Genomic DNA, 22,727 nt, shown 5'->3' on the forward strand with positions numbered 1-22,727 from the left:
GTCTTACCTGGAACTCTACCTCAAAAGTTGCCGCATTAGAATATCTCTAGACGACCATATAATATTCATCCGACCATCTCCCTTGCGCGGTACATGCGCAATCTACTTTCAACTGCCACGGTGGCCACCATCGGTCTCACGTGCAAAGCTTTCTTAAACCTTGGATTGTGCGAGCTTACCGTCAACAACCATCACATCCTTCTTGACGCGTTGAAAGACGAGGAGAAAAGGAAGGAGGGTACGGGTATCGTTACTGGTGAGTCTACTGCTTCTCTTTCTGCTACCCACGTTTCCTTTGATTGATATTCAGCTGGTGTTCAGTCTCAAATCACATTTCCACGTATGTCACTCGTTCCTCCTATAGGTATAGCAGAGAGTACACTAACGCGCGAAAACGGCCACTAGACTGGACGATCCTGTAACATGGGGTATCATGCCAACACAAACATACCTCTCGCCGCGTCTCACCCGTTGGTCCCTCGGCGCTCACGACATCATGTTCACCAATCCGTGAGCACACTTGCCTTCCCCTTCATATCCCCTGCATTCGTCCTCGGATGGCACGTACTGACGAGATCGTCGGCAGGAAGTGTCTTCTCCACATTCTTTCGGAACGGCCAAGTACTCGAGACCTTTCGCGGTAGAGGCGTCTATCAACCCTCAGTTGACACAGCCATCTCAAAACTGAGCCAGGGTGACTGGGTACGTCTGTTTTATCCGTTCTCCCAGAGCAGGAGCATGTCGTGACGAAGGTTGGACAGGTCCATCTATTTGGTGAGGGGAGGGTATGTCAGCCGAAGACGTATATCGTCGAGAACGGACGTGCGAAGCTGAGGAGATTTAAATGGGGCATGTCAGTCCTCCTCTTCCCTTTCCACTTCCCTTTCTACTTCCCTTTTATTTTTGGTCCATCCATCTATTTCATCTCAATACTGATGCGCGTAATATTTGTCCAGCGGTCGTATCATCATGGAAACTCCCCGTCCGCCCATGATAATACCAATGTGGATCACCGGTACGTCTCCCTCCTCCTCCTCCTCCTCCTCCTCTCCCTCTCTACTCTCCCGCCCGTTCACTCTTCCCCCTCGTAATATACCCATACTCATTCGACCATCCAACTCCAACAGGGTTCGACAAACTAATGCCCGAGGGCCGACCCGCCCCATTCAACTTCATCCCTCGCATACCGCCTTTCGCCGCCCCTGTTCCTATTAGTATTACGTTTGGGACTCCCATAAACCCCGAAGACATCACGAACGCGCTTCGTGGCCCTCATTCCCCCGCGACCATGTTTCTCTCACAATCCCAGGCCCAGTCACAACGCCAGTCCCAGCCGCAACACTCTCCCACAGCAGCTTCATCGGACATAGACGGAGGCCCTAGCTATAGCCAGAGCTGGGTCGTATCACAGGTTCAGGCAGACAGTCTCAGTCTAGATCTAGGAGGCGAAGAAGAGAGGAGGAGAGGTGTGATTAGGAAGAGGGTCACGGAGGTCGTGCAGGATGCGGTGGAGAGATTGGGGAGGGAGGTTTCTGGGGAGTTGTTAGGGAGGGAGATGGAGAGGGGGGGAGGGGGGAGGTAGGATGTGGGGGAGAAGGATACGTGGGGGTTGTGCGGGTTTTATGGATTGGGTGTAAGTATGATGCGTCCGCTGGCTGATGATGACTTTCCGTAGGGGAGAGATGTTTATTCGACGCGGCCCTCTGTCTTGCGGACTTCGGAAGTGATCATTGCATCCCAATGGTTGGTCGCTGGACGACATCGGCCAGCAGATCGCGTTTGCAGTGGTAGCGTGGAATAGATATGCACTTTTCGCTACAGGACGTCATCCACTTCGATCATCATCCAGTGTTGCCGTGCCCATCGAATCCTCTGCAGCAACAATTGATGCAAGCGTCGGGCGTTATTCAACGTCACAACACTTCGATGCCATACGGCATATCTTGCGTATTCGTGGGGTTTGGACGCAATGCTGGGAGTCTGGGATCATCCATGTTCCCTCCGGAAAACATGACCCAAGGCGATACCTCGACTGAGTCCGGTAGTGCTGAACATGGAACGCTGGGCGCTCAGCGCTCAACGATGCATTTATTGTCTTCTTACGATAGCTTCCTCTTCCATGGCCTTCCGACGATGATGGACTTGCGATATGGTTCATCGTCCACACTGCCTGTACACATGACGGCGGTAAGGTAGTACGTAAAATCTCGTCTCTCGCACTTTTGGACCGCGGTCAAAGGAGGTAGTGTGTGCACAGAGTGTTATTATTACTCACTATCTCAAATCCGGACAGACCATGGTCTGCTCTCAAACCTTCATCGTCCGTCGGGGGCGCTCTCCTTTGCCCTATGCTTCGACTCCCCGAATAGTTCTATAACTATAACCTTGTGGAAGTTGTTTCGCCTGCACAATTATGGTCATGTGTATACAAGGACTTACGCCTCAACTCCTTAAAAACGAACGCATTTCCCTCGCACTACGTTCGCCCTCGCCTCGGCTCCTGCTGTCACTGATTTATGCCTCAGTGCCTCACAGAGATCGCATTGCTTCCACTCATCCGGCCCTACCTCGGCCCCTGTGCCGGCACTCCTTCCAGTCTACACTCCATTCTCACACCATACATAAACAGAGACGAGGGAGTCAGGCGTTCGAGGAGCCCTCGTATACTACTCTTAGGACGATGTCAGTTCCAACACTTTTCCACCCCCACGTTTTCGACGTCGATTTTGTTAAAATTCACCGCGATTCATAGATGACGACACTGACAGACGACCTGCTTTTGGTCCATGCTGATAGAGTGCAGGATAAAGTTGTGATCGTCACGGGTGCGTTGGTATGCTTAGTCCCCGATCATGAGCTGACAGTAAGGTATGCGATGGATTTTTATACGTAGGGGGCGCGAGTGGTATAGGCAAGGAATCGTGCATTCTGTTCGCACAGTATGGGTAAGTACATCATTTGTTGAATTTATTCAGCAGAACAGTGAGTTCCGCTGGAACGTCTAATTCACCTCGAACACACTCTTGATACCACATGTAGTGCGAAAATCGTCATCGGAGATGTGGACGAGAAGGCGGGCATGGGTGTCGTGGAGAACATTACCAGCGCCGGAGGGTACGTCCACTTCTGACGTCTACATACATGCTTGTCGTCATTCATGTCGTTATTTTCTGGTCGTTTGGACGGGAATATAGTGATGCGGTCTTTATACGCTGTGATGTCACCAGCTGGGACGATCAGGTGTCCATGTTTGAGCTCGCCCTGTCGCGGTATGGATCGGTGGACGTCGTCGTAGGTTCCTCCCATCACAATACCGCACGGTGTCGAAATATTGGGCCCTAATTGAAGTTATTTATACTCACAGGTCGTCAACGCCGGTATACTCGACAAGCTCACGGACTCGTGGACTGGCGAACTGAAGGGCTCTGATGGACGCCTTCAGCCACCATCCCTGAAGGTAATCGACGTCAATGTCTACGGAGCGCTGTATAGTGAGCCTGAACATTTCTCCCTTCTTGTCTTGTTTTGATGCACGACCAAGCATGTATACTGAGGACCTTTTACTCTGTTAGCCATACGGCTCGCGTTATATTATTTCGTGAAGAAGTCTACCCCGCAGGATCTGAAGTCTCTAGTCGTAATGGGATCCTTAGGTTGGTGATCATCGACCTCCCTCCGCAAGTCCTTCCACCTCATGTTCAACTTACTACGCTTGTTTTCTGTAGCCTCCTGGATTTCCCTGCCATTCGGTCCTCCTCTTTACGGAGCATCTAAGCATGCCATGTTGGGCACGATGCGTAACCTCTCAGCCTCGCTCCCTGGACAACCCGAAACGAAGCACATCCGGGTATCCTGCATACATCCCTGGTACGCAGGTCAGTCCGTTCTTCTCCAATTTTCTCTTTATTCTCATAACCTGACCACCCCATCGACTCGATAGATACCAACATCCTCGACACGCCTACCAAGCTCTTCGTCGCCGGAGTCCCACTCGCCCCTGTCCTCCGCATCGCATACGCAATCTTCAACGCCGCCACGGACCCCGATATGTCCACGAGCGGTTCTGCGTATTTGTTGTTAGATGACGGACCAGTGTTGAGGTTGGAGAAGGAGGTTATGAAGAGCGGAGTGTATGAGGTTATGAATAAGCGGGTTTCTTGGATCCAGAGGTGCGTTGATCTCCGTTTTTAGCGCCGTGGTGTGGCGGTGGCGCGCTGAGGCTGATGATGAATTACACTTTACAGTGCGACGGGGAACGAGTATATATGGGCGGTTCTCAAGGACGTGAAAGGTCTGTTTAGTTGGAAGATGTTGCTTGCTTTGCTGTTCTTGCCTGTCTTGATTTTGATGGCGTTCGTGAGGGTGGTTCTGAAGGTGGCGACGTCGTGAGCGGGTGACTCGAAGTATGTAGGACCGGGGGCATCATGTATGAACCTGCCATCTGATTTCGTACTGATATGCGTGTCCTGTCTGACTGCATCAGTTCTGTGGGATGAGTGCAATCAATCGGGGACTCCGGATCTAAAAACATGCAGAGCATGGGTATAAATAAAACAAGCCATAAGTACTCGCACGGCCGTGATGGGTGATAGGTCATGAAACGTAAGGTGTCATATATATACAGAAGAAATGCAAGCAAATAAGGATCTCCACTCCCTCCGGGGCTATGTAGAATTAGTATGCTAGACGTGTACCACGAACAAACTTTGCATATGAATTGCAGCGGAAAGGATGTACGAGAATGGGAGGTCAGTGGGTAAGTGAAAATGATGAGGCGTGAACGGTCAGAGATTGAAAGTAGATTCAGATATATACTAGCATGATGACTTTGCAGTCCATTGTGAGGGGTCATTTGAGCCGTATGATGTGGTCAGAAATGCGATGCAGAGTCCGTGGTCATGGTTTTGAACGCGTTTGGTCAGTAATCGATACCATCCCTCGAGGTGGGCACTTATACTCCCAGCTCATTCTCCAACGGGCACTTCACCCGAACTCAGAGCAGCCGCAATGGTCTCCCGGCAGACATTCATGATCTCGATCTCCGGTTGGCCTGTGTAGAACCATGCAGCGAGTGCCTATATTCGAGAAAACGTTCCGTGTCAGAGCGGGGGTAGGCAAGAGGAAAGTAAGAAGACGCACGATCATGAGATAAAATGCGATCATTACGGTTCCTTCCGCCCAGTTCGTCTTTGCGTCGGCAGTAACGTAGTTGACCAGGAAGCAAGAGCCAATAAGAACCGTGACCTCGAACAAGTCTAAAAAGGTATGAGCATGGATGGAGAGTTTGGAGTGATAGCAAGATCAACCGACCGAAAAGCAAACTCATAGGCTTATGAGTCCACCACCCCAACAGCACCAAGAACGGCATCCAGAACAGTAAGAACTGGATACTCAGATCGATAGCCCTAGCCTCTGCCACGCTCGTGGGTGGGTCCATCGCGAGCTTGAACTCTTCAGAGTGGTCGACATGTTTTTGCCAGCCATACATACGCCAGACAGTCACGGTGGGAACGAGACAGGTGGTGTGGAGGAAGTAGACGACAGCGACGGCGCCGTCGGCGGCGAAAGACACGATGGGGAGGAGGATGAGTCCAAACCATTCTTCACGGATGTTGCCTGATTCGCGCACGAACTCGATAGATTCGACGAGCTGGTAAGAGGATAATAGTTCGACGGCTCAGCGTTTGTGATATGACCATGTGGAAGTCACCTACGAATTCTGCAGTCACGGCCATTATTGCGTTCGCCACGAGCAACAATATTATACAAGCCCACGGGTTGACCTCCGGCTCTGCTTCAGCCAATTCTTCTTCTTTTTCTTTCAGCTCAGCAGGCGCATCCGGTGGAAGTTGGAGCGCGTTACCCTCGCCGGGTGGGTTGTGAAGATACCAGCGTGAAAAGACATATATGATGAGGAGAAGAATTGCAGATCCTCTGCTTATCTTGAGGAAGTCGCCTCGGTAAGCATCCGTGATGACATCTTCGCTGGTCGCAGTGGATGTAGTGTTGGGCTCGCCTCGGTCGAGGGCTGCGAAGAAGGCTGCTGGAACGATAAGAGACAATATTCTGCAGCATTGATTGTATTATGATCAATGGACATGTCCAGCGAGTTACGGAAAGGAAGGTGGACGGACCCAAATGTGAGAAGAGTGTGGTTCAGTTGCGTCCGTTGATGATGAAGTTGCTGTAATTCAATGTTTGGATCAGTGAGAAGGAGCGACGTAGAAGCCTGAAGAGGTGGCATTACTTGTTCGATAATCCTCGCACCACCGATCAAAAAGGTAGTTCCAGGAATAAGAAGTAGATGGAGAAGAACAACTCCTGTGGAGGGAGAGATGTTCAGGAAGTACTTTGTGACGCCAACGTTGGCGACATACCGACAACCGTAGACTGCAACAACTTGAGCCTGTCAATTTAATCAGCAAAAGTAATTCTGGCGGGAAAGGTCTCAGACGAATACTTACTCGCATTTGACCAGAAGAATGATAGCCAATGTCGCTTCTACAGCACTAGTTGCACAAGGAATTAACGGCCTAGAACGATGCTCAAAGGCAGATGGAGCCTTACTTATTCAACGTGATGAGGATCAAATCGCCTATGTCCTCTCCGCAGTACATTGCCAACTGCTCGCCCCCAAAATCAAAAAGCTTCTCGAGCGGCATAATGGCCAAAAAGGCGACTTCTCGGACATTACATCTGTCAGCACCATATAACGGCAGGAGATGATGAAACTTACATGCGAAGGAGGCTGCATGTCCACCAAACGCTTCGGGATTTGAGTCCTGCACGAAGTGAGCAGCCCATGCGAAAGGGATGAAGATCAAGAATATGTTCAGCCCTAAAAAATGATATTTTGAGGTTAATCTCGCTAGGAACAGCTCGCTCAGAGGAGGAGTATAAAAAATGGGCCACAGGAAGAAACAGCTTTGAACGGATGCAAACAAGCGCCTGTGCCACCCGAACGGCAACTCGGAGGCAACTCGGAGGCGCTCACATCCAAGCGCCGAACACGTTCCTCGTTCGCAAGATCAGAACGGAAACCCGTCTCCAAGATTGAGAAGGACACTTTTGTACCCTCGAAATAGACCTCAACAAGCAGTCCTTCACTCCGCCCAAGACCACAAAATACAATATAGGCTGCAAGAGATGGACGTACAAGAGGAAAGCACAATGGCTTTCAGGCTGGCCATCCATCCAATTTTCTTCCGATCTTTTCCCCGTACTCTTGCCCACCATCTCTTAGCTGGAGAGGGATTCCGCCGCAGGGTTCCCCCGATCGCGCTCCTCAGCCTTGTTGGCTGTCCAGGGAGACCGACCTCAGCTTCTCCAGATGTTGAACTTCCAGACACTTGAGTTTCCGAGCGTGTCGACCGTACTGACCGTGAACGTGATGGTCGCGAGGTGACGCCTGGTTTCTCGGAGAGTGAGGTTGCCTTGCCTTGCTCTACGTCGTCCAGAGCTTGGGTCGAGCGAGGAGGAACAGAACTCATGGAGTCTGAAGGATGGTGGAGGGAAAGAAGAGGGTGCTGTTCATGAGAAGCTACCATCATGGGCAATATAAGTTGGGCCAAGGAAATGACGAGCTGACGCAGCGACGGGGTGGCTTTGGGGCGCCCTTTATGAGTCTTGGCAGACAGCGTCTATGATCAGAGCTAGTATGCTATGCCCTGATGGCAGTGAGCTCGCTTCACTTGGAGGTGAACGCGCACTGAGGGCATTTGTAATGAGCGAGCGCTTCACTTGAACGCTATCGAAAGGAGTAGGTGTTTTCATGTTGAGTGCTCTTCACTATATATTGCAAATATATTTGTTCACACAATATGACCTCGATACACGCACGCCCTGCTGTAATTGCTTGTTACCACTCGGTCGGTAACATAGGGCGCATCAGCGCATCATCATGCATCATCTTGACGTTGCTCTTGCAACTTTTCTCCTTCCGAATCTTTCTGGTCCGGAATCCCGCCTTGAATTCCGCGATGAACCGCAAAGCTCGAGCTTAACGTCAACTCTCAGCTTTGATTTGACCCTTCTTTGCCTGCCACAGATTTCCAGCTTTTTCATGCGTTCGTCCCTTGTAACTGTCCTCGGCAGCTGCGAGGGCCACACGTCAGAATATTCCATCGCATCAAAGTTCAACATCCGCGCGTCCTGTCCCGCCTCGGCGCCTTCGAATCGTCGCCTAGACCCTGGAACACCCGGCACCTCTCAGGATGATATAAAGTTCTTCAACTCTCTTCTGTTTTCGACATAAGACATTTCTCGAATCCTCGAAGGATCTCCTGCAATTGCAGCCGTTGCCGCCGGTCCAACAGTCTCCTGGTCTATGCTGGTCACTGTATTAAACGGCAACGTCGCACGCTCTTTTACAGGTGCACGCAACCAGGTCTATTCACTAAGCTTTCTTTGACTTCTCGACGTCCTCTTTCTTTGTCTTCGTCTGTCTGTCGGGATGCGCGCTCGTCTTGTGGGTTATCTATTTATCGTCTCTGTGCTGAGGGCTACATGTGAGTGCGGCATTCGCGTACGTTCAACTCCGCAGTCTTGGCCTAGCTAACGACAGTCTCCACGGCTCAATTCGTTCGATGCGACTCGGAATGGCACCTGCCTTCGTCTTCGCTGATGGTCCAACTGTATTCAAGATGTCTGTGCCGATACCGCTCTATGGATCCCAGGGATGGCTTCTGGTGTGGCCCTAAGTGCTTCACCGGTCGGCACGGATGAGGCAGGACGAACGGTGTGGCAAATCGCTGCCGCCACTCCTACATCTGGGGCAGCTGTATCAGCCTTCACGGGTACAGGTACGCCTCTTTCATCAATCATAACCACGGAATTTATGAACTGAATCACCGCAGCCACCCTTGTCGCGGGCTCCTCTGACTCGTATATGCTTTACGACAACACCTCGCTCGATGCTATGTTCGGCATGTCATGTTCGGTGGAGGACGGCATCGCGCTGTGCGAGCTCATTGGCACCAATGCAACGACAACCTCGTCAGGAGAAGTCGTCCGTACAACATTCGTCACAACCACTACTACTATCACTGTGACGACACGGACGGTGCAGGGAGGGACGGGCACGGGAACCAGCTCTCTTCCGCTGATCACCTCGCTGAATAGTGGAGTGTTGCCGCCTCTGATCTCGACGGGAAATGCTACTGCGACTGTGAATTGACTTCCTTCCAATTCTCCTTTTCATCACAATGTGGTGAGAACGTGACGATGACACTGACTCGTGGTAACAGTCTACCTCGGCCACAAATGTAACGTTCTCTGCCAACTCGACCGTTACGTCTGCGACTACCACCCTCTCACCATCCGCAGTCCTCATCACCGCATCTGTATCGACCTCCTACGCAAAGCCAACTGCCCGAGCAACACGTCGAAATGCAATTGGAATAGGCATAGGGTTTACAGCCGTAGGTGTGATAGCCCAAGGAATATAGAGCGATGGAGGCAGGAGAGTGGTAGATGAGTGAACTTGCAGGTTGGACTGAAGAAGGATAGGTTTGGCCAAGATTCTGAACAGCAGGATTGGGCTTGAGGGCGAAAGACCCCGAGAGCCGGTTTTCTCGGTGTGGCACCTGGCTGCCGAGGGCGGGTACTCATCGGCGTGTGGTCTGGGACCTTCATGATACATTCACACTCTTTTAGATTTTGTTCCGGTTGCATGCTTCGTTTCCTTCCGTTATTGTGCACTTCTTGCTTTCGCCTCGCTGTGGTTGGAACTTTGCTTGAATGGGATAGGAACTTGGTGCTGTAAACGTTTTACGTACCGTACTGTCTTTGGTCTCTTGGTGCCTGTAGTGAGGATCCGGAAGGATGATTTCTCTGATTGGGGCTACATGAGGCTGTATGGATGTATGGCATGACGGGAAGGCAAGTTGATGCATGATGTATGATCGACGCTGCATCTGATGAGATCGTAAATATACAACCACTTATAAAGATCCGCTCTGGGTTTTGTCGACACACAGATCCTCTCTTCTTTTACCCTCAACCACTGTGGACAGTTTCCTAATGGGCCACAATACATACCACCACGCACGTGAATGCGTGCCACATCCGCGTTGCGCCGCCGCTCCGGTTCTCCCACCAACGACGAGGGCCGATGAATTATCCGCCGCGGTGGACCACTCTGGCCTCCTCAAAGACAGACCGACAAATCCCCCACTTTCTGCTCGACCCCTCTACCGTCTCCTCCTCAGCTTACCATCCTCATCTACACAAACCTCGGTTCTAAAAACTCTCGAAATCACTCGGAGTAAAAGTCATCTCTGACGCCCAAAGTCCCAATTGACGCCATGTCCCTCGAATTTCCATGGTCAGAGCTAAAAGCGGAGACGCTCCGTCGCGCATGCCATGATTTAGGAGCGAGCGCGAGGAAGACAGGCTCGAGAGAGCTTGCTATCGAGTTTCTGAGGAAGGTGGAGACAAAAGGACGTGCGTTGTTGTTCCCTCCTACCCATTCTCACCGTGTTTCCCACTCCCTATTATCCAGGCTGAGATTGGCGAACAATCTGCTCCTTCTCGCCCCCACTCCTCGTTTGTTCATCATTGCATGCATTTACTGACGCGACATTGCTTTGCTTTTGCGTGTCATCTCCCCCTCATCATACCTCCATCGCTTGTAGTTGAGGTTGCCCTAAAAGAGCATGAAGCCGAAGTCGAAGCAGACACAACTGCGCCAAAACCACCTCGCGCGAAGCGTAGTCGACCCACGGACGATGAGAACGGCGACGAAACAACAGAACCCATCACAGAGGGTCGTCCAAAACGCAGCAAGGCAGTGGCAGCGGCGGCCGAGAAAGAAAAGGAGAAAGAGACGGCTCCAACGGGGAGGCGAGGGAGGAAGAAGGCGGAGGTGTCGGTCCCGCCTGTGAGCAAGAAGGGGAGGGGCCGACCAAAGAAGGTGAAGGATTCCGAGGCTGAGGACGCAGAAGATAAAGAGGACATTGAGAAAGAAGAGGAGAAGGAAGGTGTGAATGGCGGTGTGAATGGTCTGTCGCTGGCCGAGAATGGGTCGGGCGGAGATGCTGAGATGGAGGATGGAGAGGCCGACGCAGAGGGCGAAGCAGATGCAGAGGGTGAGCCGGATGGTGAGTATGAAGCTGCTGGCGTCTTCACGAAGGAGACAGCGACAGAAGGCCTTGTGCCGATGAATTCATTGGATGCTGGTATGTGACGCTTTCCTGTTATGCTCGAAAGACCACAGGCTTATCTTTTAAATAGCAGGACCTATCGAGGGAGTAGAGATCACTACGACTACGGTCATCGAGACTGTCGAGACTGCTACCACCGCATAAATCGCAGTTGAATCGTTCTCCTCCGGCTAGGAGATCTTTGCTCAACTTCGATACATGAAATGGGCATCCATCGGCTGCCTTGCCTTTCGAACTTTTCTCTGTTCTTTGTTTCTCACATGGGCTACCGCTGTCACGAATGTCGTTCTGGTTGCCATCCTGCTTACCCTCTCTTCCTCGCTCGAATTGCACGTTACGAACTGCACACGTACTTTACATCGTTTTTGATAGTGCACTGTGTAATTATTCCGTTCCATCTTTGCATGAAATCGCCAACGCCAATACGCTATAGACTCAAATTCTCCCTGCAGTAGTGACCCATATCACGACGTACAACGTATCACATGTCAACGTTCTCTTCTAGAGTTGAGAGCCGTTCCGTTTCTGGGTGTGATCCACTTATTCACCCACTACAGCTCGGTTGAGCGAAGATTCGAGCTTATGCTTATCAGTATTATCAGCCTTTGAAATCGAGCATCTCGAGACGAAGGGACTTATATATGGTCGTTGTCCGTTGTGTTGACTTTCCTGCAGACCGTTAGTCTCTGAAGCAGACCTCACCCAAGCAGACCGTGTCTAGATCTTGTCTGAATAATTCTCTGCTCCCCCCGGTCCTTACCGTCGTACGCAGAACTTCGAGAACGTGAGTGCGCCACAGTCTCCAAGCCGTGTCGGGTTGTGTGGCGCTTGGCACCTTCTAGACCTTTATCTTTCTTACTACCACCATCGTGACCTTGCATATGATCGTCAACATGAACTCGCACGCATCCATCGTCGCCTTCTGCAATCTGACCATCTCCATCCTCCTTAGAATCCTCACTAACAGCAAGTTAAACCAAACACCATGATACTCGACCCGTCCCTCAAATCTTCTTTCGATGACCAAGGCTTCGTCATAATCCCTGCCTCCTCGCCTTCCTCCCTCATACCATCCTCCGACCCAGACCTCCTACAAGCTCTACGCGATGCCTCTGGGACGATTATTAAGAAAACTAGAAGTGGAGAGTGGCCGCATAGGAGGGTCGTGGGGAAACAGTTCCCGCCGTTTGGGAATGATAGTCCTGATAGTTGGGGGGTGCAGCACGTTATGCATCCGGATCTAGGGGAGGAAGGGAGGGTTCTGGCGCAGTGGTATACTTCGGAAGCGGTATGTTGCTCTGGCCGTTTAGTTGTGGTGAACAGTCAAGTTCAAGGATCATGGATCGATGTGTAGGTGAGGGATGTCGTAAAGGGATTGTTGAAGTGTAGCGATGAAGAATTGCAGATGGGTAGGTGTATATTTCTGGGTTCATATTGCATTCACGGATGGAGCTAAGAGTTTCAATTACCACAGAACTTTTCAACCTGTTGATCAACCCAGAGTCGCATGAGTTCGCTTTGAGGTGGCACCGAGATGATGTGAAGGGCACGGCCACTGAGGAGGAGGAAATCGAAGCTCTCACCATCTGGCATTATGGGGTATGCATCCTCACTTCCATAGATCGTAGTCCTTCATGTATCCTCACGCTAATTCTGCCTTAAATAACCGCAGGTTCAATGGAACACGTATGTGCAGTCCTTTTGCTCCGCCGCGAGCATCATAATGTCCTAAGTTTGTCGCTGGGAACAGGGCTCTTTATGAAGACTCGTGCCTGTTCGTCGTTCCGGGATCGCACAAGGTTCCCCGAACGCCTGAGCAGCGAGCTCAGTCTACGGGCCTTGAAGCTCCCGAGGACCCTAACATTATGCCCGGAGCGGTCTCTGTGACACTCTATCGTGCGTCGCTCGTTTTAATCAAACTCGTAAACAAATGCTCACACACCTTGGCCATTAACATCGAACCCGTTTACGCCGTCTCCCTTTGTCTTGCGATCTACACAGCCGGTGATACTGTCTTCTACAACAATAACATCCTTCACACCGGCATCTACAATCATCGTGCCACCCGCGCCACATTGCATGCCTCAGTAGGCGATACTCGCGGTGGGTCCACTCGCGCCCGGAACGTTCTGCAGCATGGGCTAGAATGGATGGAGAAGGATGAAAGGTTCAAAAATGGTTTGAGTGATGAGGGAAAGAAGATGCTGGATAGGTTGATCACCATGAAGCATGCTGTGGGGAATGGGAATGGGAAGGTCGTCTATTCGCAGGATGGGTAAAGTGTAAGTGCAGAGATGGAACTTTTTATCCGCAGAGTTTGCATCTTTTTTTCCGTCGCTCTTTTGTCTGCCTACGGCTACTGCGATCTGGTGCCACACTATCGACCATCAGCTGGGTTTCAATTTGGGCGCGTCTCCCGCTGTCTCCCGCTGTCTCCCGTGAGAATCGGACTTTGAACGTACGCCTCCTTGCCTCGTGGTGACCTTTGTTGAAATTGTTCTTGCTCTTGTTCTCTGTTTTGCAGGCTGCAGCTGCGTGTTATGGTATCATTAGCGCGATCGCCTCCTCGGTGCCTGGTCACTCAATCACTGTATCCACGATTGTACCGAGACCTCAAATTCCACAGAGGTTTTGGTCAAATGGGGCCGTCCAATACTTGCCCACCCGGCATGTCAGAACGTCCGCCTTTCCTGAAAACTCGCAAAGTAGTTAGCTTCGAGCTCATTTCAGAAAGTTACGAGCCTTTCATATTTATACAAGAGCAGCTTCAATGCCACATCTCCATTCGTGGCGGTCTTAGCTTCATGCTGCGTTTCGAAACGCACGATCGCCTCGGCTTCTGTCTTGCTCTTGTCTCGCAGCGCGTCGAGGGCTTGATTCGGGAAGATCTCCGCTGAGCGGCGTCTGAGATCTCTATTTGGATTTGCTCTTACTATCCTTCCACTTGGTATTGGTTTCAGATTGATATCGACCATGGCGCTCGCGGGGAGTGGCTCCCGCGAACCTTGTTTAAAGGTCTTTTCTTTATGCCCTGCCGCCTCCCAGCGCGATCCTCTTTCCACCCATGTCATCTCTAATCCCTTGGACATTCACCACCGATAGTCTTCGGCAGGGCATCCTACCATGGGGCATCGCATTCGCAGGTTATCTCGCCTTGGTAAGGTGTTTTCGATGGAGGAGATACAACGCGTTGCACCGGAAGTATAATGGCAGGGACCCAGCGACACTCACCCCGATCGAGGCGCAGGAGATCATGTTGCTGTCTTTCTTTTATGATATGCCCAACCTCTCGACGTATTCGTTGTCATTTGCGCTGTTCAAGACGTACGGAATTGTGAGCCAATCTTGCATCGTGTCTTCCCCTGATATCTGAGTTTATGATTTCAAGACTGACCAACTCCGCTGTCAATTATAGCCCACTATATCGGACCTCTTGCGCAAGACGGGAGAGCTCAGCGGGAGCGGTACGGTGTCGAAGCGTTATGCCGATGTGAGTGAATCCATTAACAGCTAGAAATATTAGCTGTCGATCTAACTCACATCCACTTCTATCTCCCACAGACCGAAATTCTAATCGGTTCGTCGAACCCTCATGACTCCTACCGACCCAGATAGGAAATCCTGATAATCGGTACAGGTACCTACATGAAATGTCCAGTCGTCTCGGGTTCCCTTGGGACCAGTCGTGATGAAGCTCAGGCTGGCACCAGCGGTAAACAGGATGATCCACGCGGCGCAATTGCGCTCGCCCGGATGAACTGGCTGCATAACAAGTACAACATCGTCAGTTCGATCTCACCTCTCTGCATCTTCCAACCTGAGGTGACGGTTCATCTTCCAGAGCAATGAAGACTACCTCTATACGATGGCCTTATTCGTCTTGGAGCCACCTGTAAGCCATATATCTAAAAGGGCCAGGCCAAGACTTGATTTTTTTTTTCGAAACAATCCTCTCGCAGAAATGGGCAGCCCTTTGGGGGTGGCGCGCTCTCTCACCCCTTGAGTGTCAGGTAAGCTCATCGTCAGAGCCTCCTGTTCATCGCCGGACGTGAGACTGACAATCTATTTCAGGCTTTCTTTGTCTTCTGGCGCGACATTGGTCATCACATGGGGTTGACGGATATTCCTTCCACGTTGGACGAGCTGAAGGACTGGAGCGAGGTACGCCCTACTGTATCCTTTCTGTCATACTGCCAGGTCTCGGTCGCGGAGTGACGCTGATGATTTTCTATGCTGACACAGGCGTATGAGAAGGAGACCATGGTTCCAGCTCAATCTAATCACGACGTAGCCGTCGCCACTACTGAAGAACTTCTTGACATGATCCCGAACATCTTCGGCCTCAAGAACTTTGGAAGACGTGTGACATTTTCTCTGTTGGAGGAAAGAGTACGGGTCGCTATGATGTGTGTATTTCCTCTCGATCGGTAGTCTCGTCAATAATCTCAACCCGTACCACACATACGTCTAGGTTTCCGGAACAGCCTCGCATCATCCACGCTTTCGTCTACTTCTCTTTGACCGCAGTATCCGTCTTCCAACACTACCTCTGCCTCCCACGCATCAAACCTCGCGTGCTCATTCCGGACGACGCAGATGCAGAATTGCCTAAGGAAGGCTCTCTTCCCCGTATGCACCCGACCTGGTGAGTGGCACCCGGTATCCCCGATCTTCTCAACCGCACAGTTTCAAGGAGTGCTGTATTAATTCCAAAATACCTCCGACACGCCAGGTTTGCTGCTAGACCATGGTATAAGCCTGAGCCCAAGGGAATCTGGAAACTCGTGGAAAAAATATCCGTCTCTGTGGGTCTAATAAAACCCAATGCGGTTCCAGGTCCGGAGCTGAGGTCTCAAGGGTTCCGGCTGGAAGAGATTGTACGTTGTGTCTCGTTCCACGATCCCTCCTCTCGCACACTATCACTCATCATGAAACAATCTTATTGTCACGACAGGGCCCTTTGAGATTTGAGCAGCGTAAGTCCCTTCACCTTCACTCGTCCTGCTGAATGTGCTCCATCGTGTTGACGCTGGTTGAAAATAGATGGTCATGAAGAAGTCATGCGTTTGGCGGAGGGGATTCACGGGTGTCCTATATCTGGACCATGGGCTATACCGCCACAATCACAGCACGCTAAGGCTTAATCATTGTAGTGAGGGACAATGTCCCATTCTTGATATGTGCGTACTTTGCGGTCTCTTTAGCTTGCCAAGCATCTGCTCATATACCATCGTGAGAATAGACTATTTCTACCACAAATCTGTATCGATCCCGCTCTGATAATTTCGATGAGATTTCTCGTGTGAATTGGCGGGTCTTCCCAGAAATTTATCAGGACAGGTATAACTCTCAAGCGTTCAGACTAAGCTAGCTAATCCGTGAGATCAAACTCAACACCGCGGCCATCCGATAGACAAGGCAGTGAGCGAGCGCAGATAGCTTCTGCTAGCATGGAAAACTGACCACTAACCGATATATTTGCTAGTTGAGTATATATGGTCAGAAAACGAGCTGTTCGTTCGCACTACACACCCCGCCATTCGCTTCTGCCGTTGCTTCTGACGGGCATCATATTTGCCTCAAGTTTGATCATTTCTCAGGCATGTCACTTTCGGTTCTGTGGAACGCTCTTCCTGAATGGTAATGGAGTAGCCTTGAGCACGAGTTCTAGGTTTGAGTGTGAGCTAACTTACACGGCCTTAGATCAGTTAGAGACAGAGATAGAAATAAGAGCACCGAAGTCGTCAGAGGGCTCACGACGAGAAGGCAAGAGGGGATGAAGTGGAGAACGTCGGAGTAATATGCGGGCAGCATCGGTCCAGTACGTCTAGTTTCATTTAATCAAGCCATTCACGGACCATTTTGCTGAGCTATTAGCTAATAGAAGGATGTTGTTACCGTAGGTCTTCCTTTTAAGCTACTGAATACACTGGAGCATCATGTTGCTCCGTGTACTATTCCATTCTCGTACTTTATTGCACCATCGTGATAGATGCACAATTGGTATGATAAGTAATCCTCTTTGTCGTAGGCTCTCTTCTTGCATGGCTATCAGCCCGAGATGCTTCTGCAACCGTGTCATGGTAAGTATCTCACTTCCTGCTTATAGCAGTGGATTCCTTGAAATATCGAGTTTGTCGTTGACGCATTCATTCTAGTGACATCAACTGCACACTACCATCATCCTCGTGTCATCGGGTCTTGCCTCCAATCGCAAGGCTGATAGGACGCGCGCTACATCAGCGGTCTCTATATGAGCTCCATATCCACCAACGACGTGATGAACAGAAGTCGTGTTCTTATCCCGTGGGCCCCTCGACTGGTCTCCACAATACTCTATTTCGAGGGATCAGAGCTCTCCAGCTTGGCGTTACTGTCATCTACTTATACCGGTCCACCCGCGATTACGATGACTACCTTAAAAACCTTGCTCTCATCCCTGGGTTTGTTTTTTTTAAATCCCGGCCCTGTTCTTGCGCTATACCTCCCGAAAACAGCATTGATTGTCAGCTATATACCTGCCTGCGGTCTCTATCACTTCCGAGTACCATGTTTCATACTGTCCTGTTCGGACTGGCTGCTCTACCTGTTTTGAGTGTCATGTCCGTGTTGTTGAAAGCCGTGAGGCATTGGTCCAGACAGGCTCACCTGCGTGCTTTTCCCGGACCGCCGCGGACATCGCTTATTGCTGGTGAGCACCCCACCGCGATTTGAGACTATTGAGAGCTGACGAAGCGGTCTCTAATTAATATAGGCAACCTGAACCAATTATTCGACCTAGATGCATGGGAATTCCAAAAAGAAATCGCATCGCATGGGAGGATTGTTCGTATATGCGGTTTATTTGGCGTACTTCTCATTTTCTTCTTTTCTTTTCTGCCACTGACGTCTCCTTTGTGATAGGATACGCAGTTGCATATCAGTGATCCAAAGGCATTACACCATATCCTGATCAAAGAACAGGATGTCTACGACGAGTCGGATATGTTCGTCATGTAGGTCCCGTTGTTTCCGTTTGTGTGGTCTGGGTACATAATCTAACCCAGTTCTTCCTTTCACACGAACAGGTCAAACAACCTCTTTTTTGGACCAGGCCTTCTTTCCACGCGTGGTGAGCATCATCGACGACAGAGAAAACTTCTCAACCCCGTATTCTCGACCAAGCATATGAAAAGCATGGTGCCTATATTCTACACAATCACACACCAAGTACAGTGGTCATTCTCCTTTACATTTCAGACTGTCTCATTGAGCAACTGTGCTCTTGTAGCTCTGTGATGTTTTGACGAGAAAGGTCAGCGATGGCACCCAAAGACTTGATATTCTCGACTGGATGACTCGTTTGGCACTGGAGGCTGTCGGTCAAGGAGGTCTAGGATATTCCTTTGAGTCCCTCAACGAGGAGTCATCTAACAACTTCGGCAATGCGATGAAGGGTTTTATGTCTGTATGGTCATTAGCGTATATTCCTCTCGATTACACGACACTGACAAAAACCCTTCAATTCGAACCAGACCTACCGTGGCTTCCCTTCAGCTTCTCCGCCAACTGGTCCCATGGTTCCACGACGTTGGGCCTCCTAGCGTCCGTCGTTGGATAGCGAAGAATATTCCAATCAAGAGACTCAATCGCGCAGTACGATTGACGGATGTTATGGATGAAATGTCGAGAGAGATATTGGACTCGAAGAAGGCTGCGTTAAAAGAAGGCGACGATGCGATCATGCATCAGGTTGGAGAGGGCAAAGATATCTTGAGTATCCTCAGTGGGTCCATTCACCCTGACATTTTCGGGCTCTAGTTGATTTATGACGGATAGTGAAAGCGAATATGGAGGTCGCTGAGGAGGACCGCTTGCCTGAGTCGGAGATCATAGCTCAGATGTCGTACGTCCTGATTCGCTCTGAGCTCTCTCCTCTCCACATAGCTAAACTGGGGGAATATCATAGCACCCTCATCTTTGCGGCAATGGACACAACGTCCAGCGCAATGGCCAGGATCATCCATATGCTTGCCGAGAATCAAGAAGCTCAGGAGAAGTTGCGTGAGGAGCTCATCAAAGCGCGTCAAGTGGCAGAAGGTGACTTAGATTATGACAGTTTGCTTGAACTGCCGTATCTGGACGCCGTCTGTCGCGAGACTCTTCGCCTGTGAGCCACTTACGCTGTTTTCAATTCAAATGGACTTCCTCATCTAGGGTGTATCATACGCAGACATCCTCCCTTCCTTCAAATGTTCCGAACGTGCGCCGCTTTATGTCCTACTATGTATGACGCTGGTTAATGAAGGACCCTTGTCCCTTGATTCATCTGCCTACAGAACACAACAAGACGCCATCCTTCCCATTGGACCCGTCAATACTAAGAAAGAGACCGCAGTTTTCATCCCAAAAAATACTACAGTCATCGTCGGTATCAAAGCCCTCAATTGTGACCAGGCGATCTGGGGCTCAACAGCTAATGAGTGGATTCCCGAACGGTGGCTTTCTCCTCTTCCTGAAACTGTGACAAGTGCTGGAATCCCTGGAGTATACTCAAACATGTACGTATGGACCCTTCTTGGGCTTTACGTGCCAACGTGTAACTCTTATTACACCCGAGAAGGTTCATTGCTGACTGTAGAGCGAATGTTTAGGTTGACATTCTTGGCAGGCAGCAGGGCCTGCATGTAAGTGCGACACTGATTGGTTTTTCGGACATATAAATTGTTGATATCTATATTCGGTTCTCTCGCGCTATATCACAGTGGTTTCAAGTTCTCCGAGTTGGAGATGAGTACGTGTTTTTATTGTACCGCTTTTAGGTGCTCGCTCACCTGTGCATCCCAATTGACATTGTAGAAATCGCCCTCTGCCTCTTGGTCTCAACCTTCCGCTTCTCTCCCTCTGAGACTAAATATTCTTTCAAGTCGACCAATATTGTCACACCCATGGTCAACGGGAAGTCTTGTATGCCGCTCAATGTTTCATTGGCGCGAGCCACATCTCAACCATTTTCCTCTTCTTGAGATTTTATTGCGGGCTTGCATACAACCATGTTGAAAAAGTTACATGGAACTTTTTTCTTGACGGACCATACACACGCCCTATCTTACACCAAGTCTCACCAACCTCCTATTGTTTACCCGTAGATATTGTGCGAATTCCAGCTACCTTTGTAGGTCCTTGTATATATAGTGGTCTGGTTACAACAAGATACGCCAGATGAGTCCCGACCCTCATGGGCTTGCCTTTGTGTAGACCCAATGTCCGCGAAGTTCAGATCGCTGAAGGACGGTAAACAACGAGGTACATGGGCCGTATCGCGTCATTCTAAATCACAACGTCAGGATAGCACGATCGATTTCTGCAGTTCTCACTTACATCATACACCACACACTCATCATAGTTGAGGTCGCCACCCGGTACGCCCGTAACAGACTCGTATCCTGCCGGAGGCTATATGACCAAATATTCAGTTACCAGAGAGCCGTTGAGTGGCAGATTCGTTACCTGTTGTAGGGTTGGATCATTTCTCACGAGTTCCAGGCTACGTCCTAGGATTACTGCGTTCAGAAGCATCGTGCGGTACGGTGAATCACCGAAGTCATTGGCATAACTGTCCGCCTACGGGAAAAAAATTATATTCAGATGGGTGGCCCGGATGTATCAGATCTCTCAGGCTGAACGCCAGTACCTTGGAGGACGTCGATGACGTGTATACCCCCTTTCCAAATCGACCCCAGCCAGTTTTTGTACCAGACTTCCAGACGTCGAAATTTGTCTGGATAGATAAGAACAGATGTATGATCGTCAGTCGACTCGGACTGGATACGGACGTTTCTCAAAAAGAGGAGACAAACCTCGATGATCCGGCACAGTGAACATTGGGGATCATCACAAATAATACCCACTGAGTGATCCTCTCCGAGACGGCATTTCCGAGTGGTTCCATGCCATCGTCTACGCGCATTGCCATTGATGCAAGCAGAGGCCTGTGTGACCTGTTTCCTGAGACAGTGACAAATGTGAATTCGAAGGTCGAAGTAGTATAGCAGAAGAAACCAAGTGCACTTGTAGGCATTGTACCTATCCACATAGACCTTCCTACCAAAGATCTTCCAGACCTGCTCGTAAAATGCATCAAAATCAGGAGGAGGACGTGCTACGAGCCTGAGAGTACAATAAAGCTACCTTTATAACGGTGGGTGTTGGAGATCGGTGGCTCCAATCCTTGCAGAATCGTTCCTCTACTGTTGAGGAGCGAACAAGGTCAACCCGATAATCAGGTTTATCCCGCACCAGTAAGATGCCCACCGTCTCCGAAGACATCGTGACCATAGGGAATTTCGAGCATGATTGGGGCTAGAAATGAACACAAACCGATTGTTAAAATCGAAACGATATAGTAAATTTATGAATTGAGGGACGCATACCTCGGACGAAGACTCTAACTGCACATTCTTTGCACAAAACCTGTCGTATTGTGAGGCCATTGAATTTTGGCAGAGGTATTATGCGGCATCTGTATATCCAATATACCAACTCATCATTGAGATTGCCATCCATTCGATATACAGGAAAGATGAACTCACCGCAAACAACACTGAAGAGGATGTTTATATTTATAGTGTTGCAGTAGTGCGTTGTGGTCAGGGAAATGACGGCTACAGTCCGTAAACACGCATTTCCTATGTTTCGTTCGAAAATGTTCTGCATATGCATCTACGTCCTGGTATCGAGGGACACCGTTCAGAGCCGGAGTTCCGTGACATAGCATACATATGAGATGGTTCTTGTGGATATGAAGGTGTAGTTCTTCAAGTGTCACAAAGCCTGAGCTGCACATGGACGAAAACGGACAGTAGAAACGGTCGCGATGACCTCTCCGGATACCATCGACGCATGTTTCAAGACAGTTGGCGTGTATCTCGCCCTCCGACAGAGGGGCTTCGAGAGGGGAGTCAGACACGAAGCTGTTCCTGAGCAAGCTCCGAGCCACCGCGCTCATGGATTCAAACCACTGGCAGTAAATTGAGTGGAGAAGGTAATGGAACGAAGATAGAGGGGATCAATGGGGGCAGTATGAGCTGATCTGGAGGGCTCGTGGGGGTGGGTCCTGACTCGGAACATTGAGAGATATCGAATTCGGAACGGAGGCTTGGAAAGTTCAGAGGCCAACCCAAGGCCAACCTGCCGGGGATTTCGCCATTTCCTCGGCCTCAATTGCACGCCACACTTCTCTACCGAGCCACACTTCAAGCTCAAGCATTCATGTATAATAGTTTCAACATGATTTTAGCAACACCAGATCACCAACAAGAGCGAGAGAAAGCCAGACACTTGATGATGCAAAATCATAAAACAAAGTAGAACACTAAACGGGCACAGGATTGTTACACCACAGTTCAACTCAAGGCCGGACTCACTACAAGCAACCGCGAAGCTCCGAGTTAAAACCCAGTCTAGAGACATATGTAGGCGACAAGATACATTGGCCTGATCGCATCGCTCTATTAGTGCAGTTTGTCAGATGGCTGATAGTAAAGACAGTTTCGTTGCTTTCATACTACTCACATCGTACACCAC

General features: G+C 50.1%; 9 protein-coding genes across 9 annotated transcripts; 7 read left to right on the forward strand and 2 right to left on the reverse strand.

The window, feature by feature from the left end:
- Positions 1-93: 93 nt before the first annotated feature.
- Positions 94-1,582, forward strand: STEHIDRAFT_61093 (acyltransferase-domain-containing protein; the record flags this gene model as incomplete). The annotated part of the gene is made up of 7 exons (XM_007305736.1): positions 94-256; positions 322-340; positions 406-510; positions 591-702; positions 762-853; positions 957-1,015; positions 1,128-1,582. The coding sequence occupies 7 exons, from the start codon at positions 94-96 to the stop codon at positions 1,580-1,582; spliced, it is 1,005 nt and encodes a 334-aa protein (XP_007305798.1).
- Positions 1,583-2,524: 942 nt separating this feature from the next.
- On the forward strand, positions 2,525-4,472 carry STEHIDRAFT_81714 (NAD-P-binding protein). Its single transcript, XM_007305756.1, has 10 exons — positions 2,525-2,682; positions 2,753-2,825; positions 2,894-2,945; positions 3,040-3,114; positions 3,195-3,291; positions 3,365-3,491; positions 3,573-3,653; positions 3,726-3,875; positions 3,941-4,169; positions 4,245-4,472. Exons 2-10 carry the CDS (start codon positions 2,753-2,755, stop codon positions 4,387-4,389), a joined length of 1,029 nt encoding a protein of 342 aa, XP_007305818.1. The 5' UTR covers positions 2,525-2,682; the 3' UTR covers positions 4,390-4,472.
- A 492-nt stretch (positions 4,473-4,964) lies between these two features.
- On the reverse strand, positions 4,965-7,490 carry STEHIDRAFT_60432 (uncharacterized protein; the record flags this gene model as incomplete). Its single annotated transcript, XM_007305691.1, has 12 exons — positions 4,965-5,075; positions 5,140-5,255; positions 5,311-5,443; positions 5,498-5,650; positions 5,715-6,066; positions 6,135-6,184; positions 6,248-6,321; positions 6,378-6,406; positions 6,465-6,509; positions 6,568-6,682; positions 6,761-6,838; positions 7,157-7,490. 12 exons carry the CDS (start codon positions 7,488-7,490, stop codon positions 4,965-4,967), a joined length of 1,590 nt encoding a protein of 529 aa, XP_007305753.1.
- A 1,187-nt stretch (positions 7,491-8,677) lies between these two features.
- STEHIDRAFT_158650 (uncharacterized protein) lies at positions 8,678-9,544 on the forward strand (the record flags this gene model as incomplete). Its single annotated transcript, XM_007306024.1, has 4 exons — positions 8,678-8,801; positions 8,856-9,166; positions 9,246-9,419; positions 9,488-9,544. The coding sequence occupies 4 exons, from the start codon at positions 8,678-8,680 to the stop codon at positions 9,542-9,544; spliced, it is 666 nt and encodes a 221-aa protein (XP_007306086.1).
- Positions 9,545-10,008: 464 nt separating this feature from the next.
- STEHIDRAFT_148209 (uncharacterized protein) lies at positions 10,009-11,608 on the forward strand. Its single transcript, XM_007306025.1, has 3 exons — positions 10,009-10,443; positions 10,635-11,177; positions 11,233-11,608. The coding sequence occupies exons 1-3, from the start codon at positions 10,305-10,307 to the stop codon at positions 11,304-11,306; spliced, it is 756 nt and encodes a 251-aa protein (XP_007306087.1). The 5' UTR covers positions 10,009-10,304; the 3' UTR covers positions 11,307-11,608.
- Positions 11,609-11,905: 297 nt separating this feature from the next.
- STEHIDRAFT_122876 (uncharacterized protein) lies at positions 11,906-13,550 on the forward strand. The gene is made up of 7 exons (XM_007306026.1): positions 11,906-11,946; positions 12,115-12,450; positions 12,517-12,571; positions 12,637-12,761; positions 12,835-12,841; positions 12,906-13,058; positions 13,164-13,550. The coding sequence occupies exons 2-7, from the start codon at positions 12,148-12,150 to the stop codon at positions 13,439-13,441; spliced, it is 921 nt and encodes a 306-aa protein (XP_007306088.1). The 5' UTR covers positions 11,906-11,946; positions 12,115-12,147; the 3' UTR covers positions 13,442-13,550.
- Positions 13,551-14,226: 676 nt separating this feature from the next.
- Positions 14,227-16,462, forward strand: STEHIDRAFT_99857 (uncharacterized protein; the record flags this gene model as incomplete). The annotated part of the gene is made up of 13 exons (XM_007306027.1): positions 14,227-14,496; positions 14,578-14,652; positions 14,724-14,739; positions 14,800-14,945; positions 15,004-15,054; positions 15,122-15,172; positions 15,234-15,323; positions 15,405-15,568; positions 15,634-15,807; positions 15,895-16,039; positions 16,117-16,138; positions 16,206-16,342; positions 16,405-16,462. 12 exons carry the CDS (start codon positions 14,227-14,229, stop codon positions 16,304-16,306), a joined length of 1,305 nt encoding a protein of 434 aa, XP_007306089.1. The 3' UTR covers positions 16,307-16,342; positions 16,405-16,462.
- A 1,300-nt stretch (positions 16,463-17,762) lies between these two features.
- STEHIDRAFT_158654 (cytochrome P450) lies at positions 17,763-20,167 on the forward strand (the record flags this gene model as incomplete). Its single annotated transcript, XM_007306028.1, has 13 exons — positions 17,763-17,853; positions 17,917-17,987; positions 18,066-18,157; positions 18,230-18,371; positions 18,433-18,605; positions 18,677-18,927; positions 18,981-19,047; positions 19,111-19,311; positions 19,375-19,404; positions 19,481-19,702; positions 19,796-19,828; positions 19,907-19,935; positions 20,001-20,167. The coding sequence occupies 13 exons, from the start codon at positions 17,763-17,765 to the stop codon at positions 20,165-20,167; spliced, it is 1,569 nt and encodes a 522-aa protein (XP_007306090.1).
- Positions 20,168-20,297: 130 nt separating this feature from the next.
- STEHIDRAFT_169808 (ADP-ribosylation) lies at positions 20,298-22,159 on the reverse strand. The gene is made up of 10 exons (XM_007306029.1): positions 21,734-22,159; positions 21,575-21,663; positions 21,456-21,503; positions 21,333-21,391; positions 21,213-21,265; positions 21,002-21,149; positions 20,836-20,922; positions 20,652-20,765; positions 20,523-20,597; positions 20,298-20,471 (listed from the first exon to the last, which is right to left on the reverse strand). The coding sequence occupies exons 1-10, from the start codon at positions 22,147-22,149 to the stop codon at positions 20,418-20,420; spliced, it is 1,143 nt and encodes a 380-aa protein (XP_007306091.1). The 5' UTR covers positions 22,150-22,159; the 3' UTR covers positions 20,298-20,417.
- Between the last annotated feature and the right edge of the window lie 568 nt (positions 22,160-22,727).

This window comes from Stereum hirsutum (assembly GCF_000264905.1).
Source record: "Stereum hirsutum FP-91666 SS1 unplaced genomic scaffold STEHIscaffold_10, whole genome shotgun sequence".
Taxonomy (NCBI): domain Eukaryota; kingdom Fungi; phylum Basidiomycota; class Agaricomycetes; order Russulales; family Stereaceae; genus Stereum; species Stereum hirsutum.

Coding starts and splice junctions, on each gene's coding strand:
- STEHIDRAFT_81714 (XM_007305756.1), top strand. CDS start 2,753: ATGACGACACTGACAGACGACCTGCTTTTGGTCCATGCTGATAGAGTG. Junction 3,115..3,194: donor AACATTACCAGCGCCGGAGG/GTACGTCCACTT, acceptor ACGGGAATATAG/TGATGCGGTCTTTATACGCT. Junction 4,170..4,244: donor CGGGTTTCTTGGATCCAGAG/GTGCGTTGATCT, acceptor TACACTTTACAG/TGCGACGGGGAACGAGTATA.
- STEHIDRAFT_148209 (XM_007306025.1), top strand. CDS start 10,305: ATGTCCCTCGAATTTCCATGGTCAGAGCTAAAAGCGGAGACGCTCCGT. Junction 10,444..10,634: donor GAAGGTGGAGACAAAAGGAC/GTGCGTTGTTGT, acceptor CATCGCTTGTAG/TTGAGGTTGCCCTAAAAGAG. Junction 11,178..11,232: donor GATGAATTCATTGGATGCTG/GTATGTGACGCT, acceptor TCTTTTAAATAG/CAGGACCTATCGAGGGAGTA.
- STEHIDRAFT_122876 (XM_007306026.1), top strand. CDS start 12,148: ATGATACTCGACCCGTCCCTCAAATCTTCTTTCGATGACCAAGGCTTC. Junction 12,451..12,516: donor AGTGGTATACTTCGGAAGCG/GTATGTTGCTCT, acceptor ATCGATGTGTAG/GTGAGGGATGTCGTAAAGGG. Junction 13,059..13,163: donor GGTCTCTGTGACACTCTATC/GTGCGTCGCTCG, acceptor CGATCTACACAG/CCGGTGATACTGTCTTCTAC.
- STEHIDRAFT_169808 (XM_007306029.1), bottom strand. CDS start 22,149: ATGAGCGCGGTGGCTCGGAGCTTGCTCAGGAACAGCTTCGTGTCTGAC. Junction 21,150..21,212: donor GATAGGTACAATGCCTACAA/GTGCACTTGGTT, acceptor TCACTGTCTCAG/GAAACAGGTCACACAGGCCT. Junction 20,766..20,835: donor CGTCATCGACGTCCTCCAAG/GTACTGGCGTTC, acceptor TTTTTCCCGTAG/GCGGACAGTTATGCCAATGA.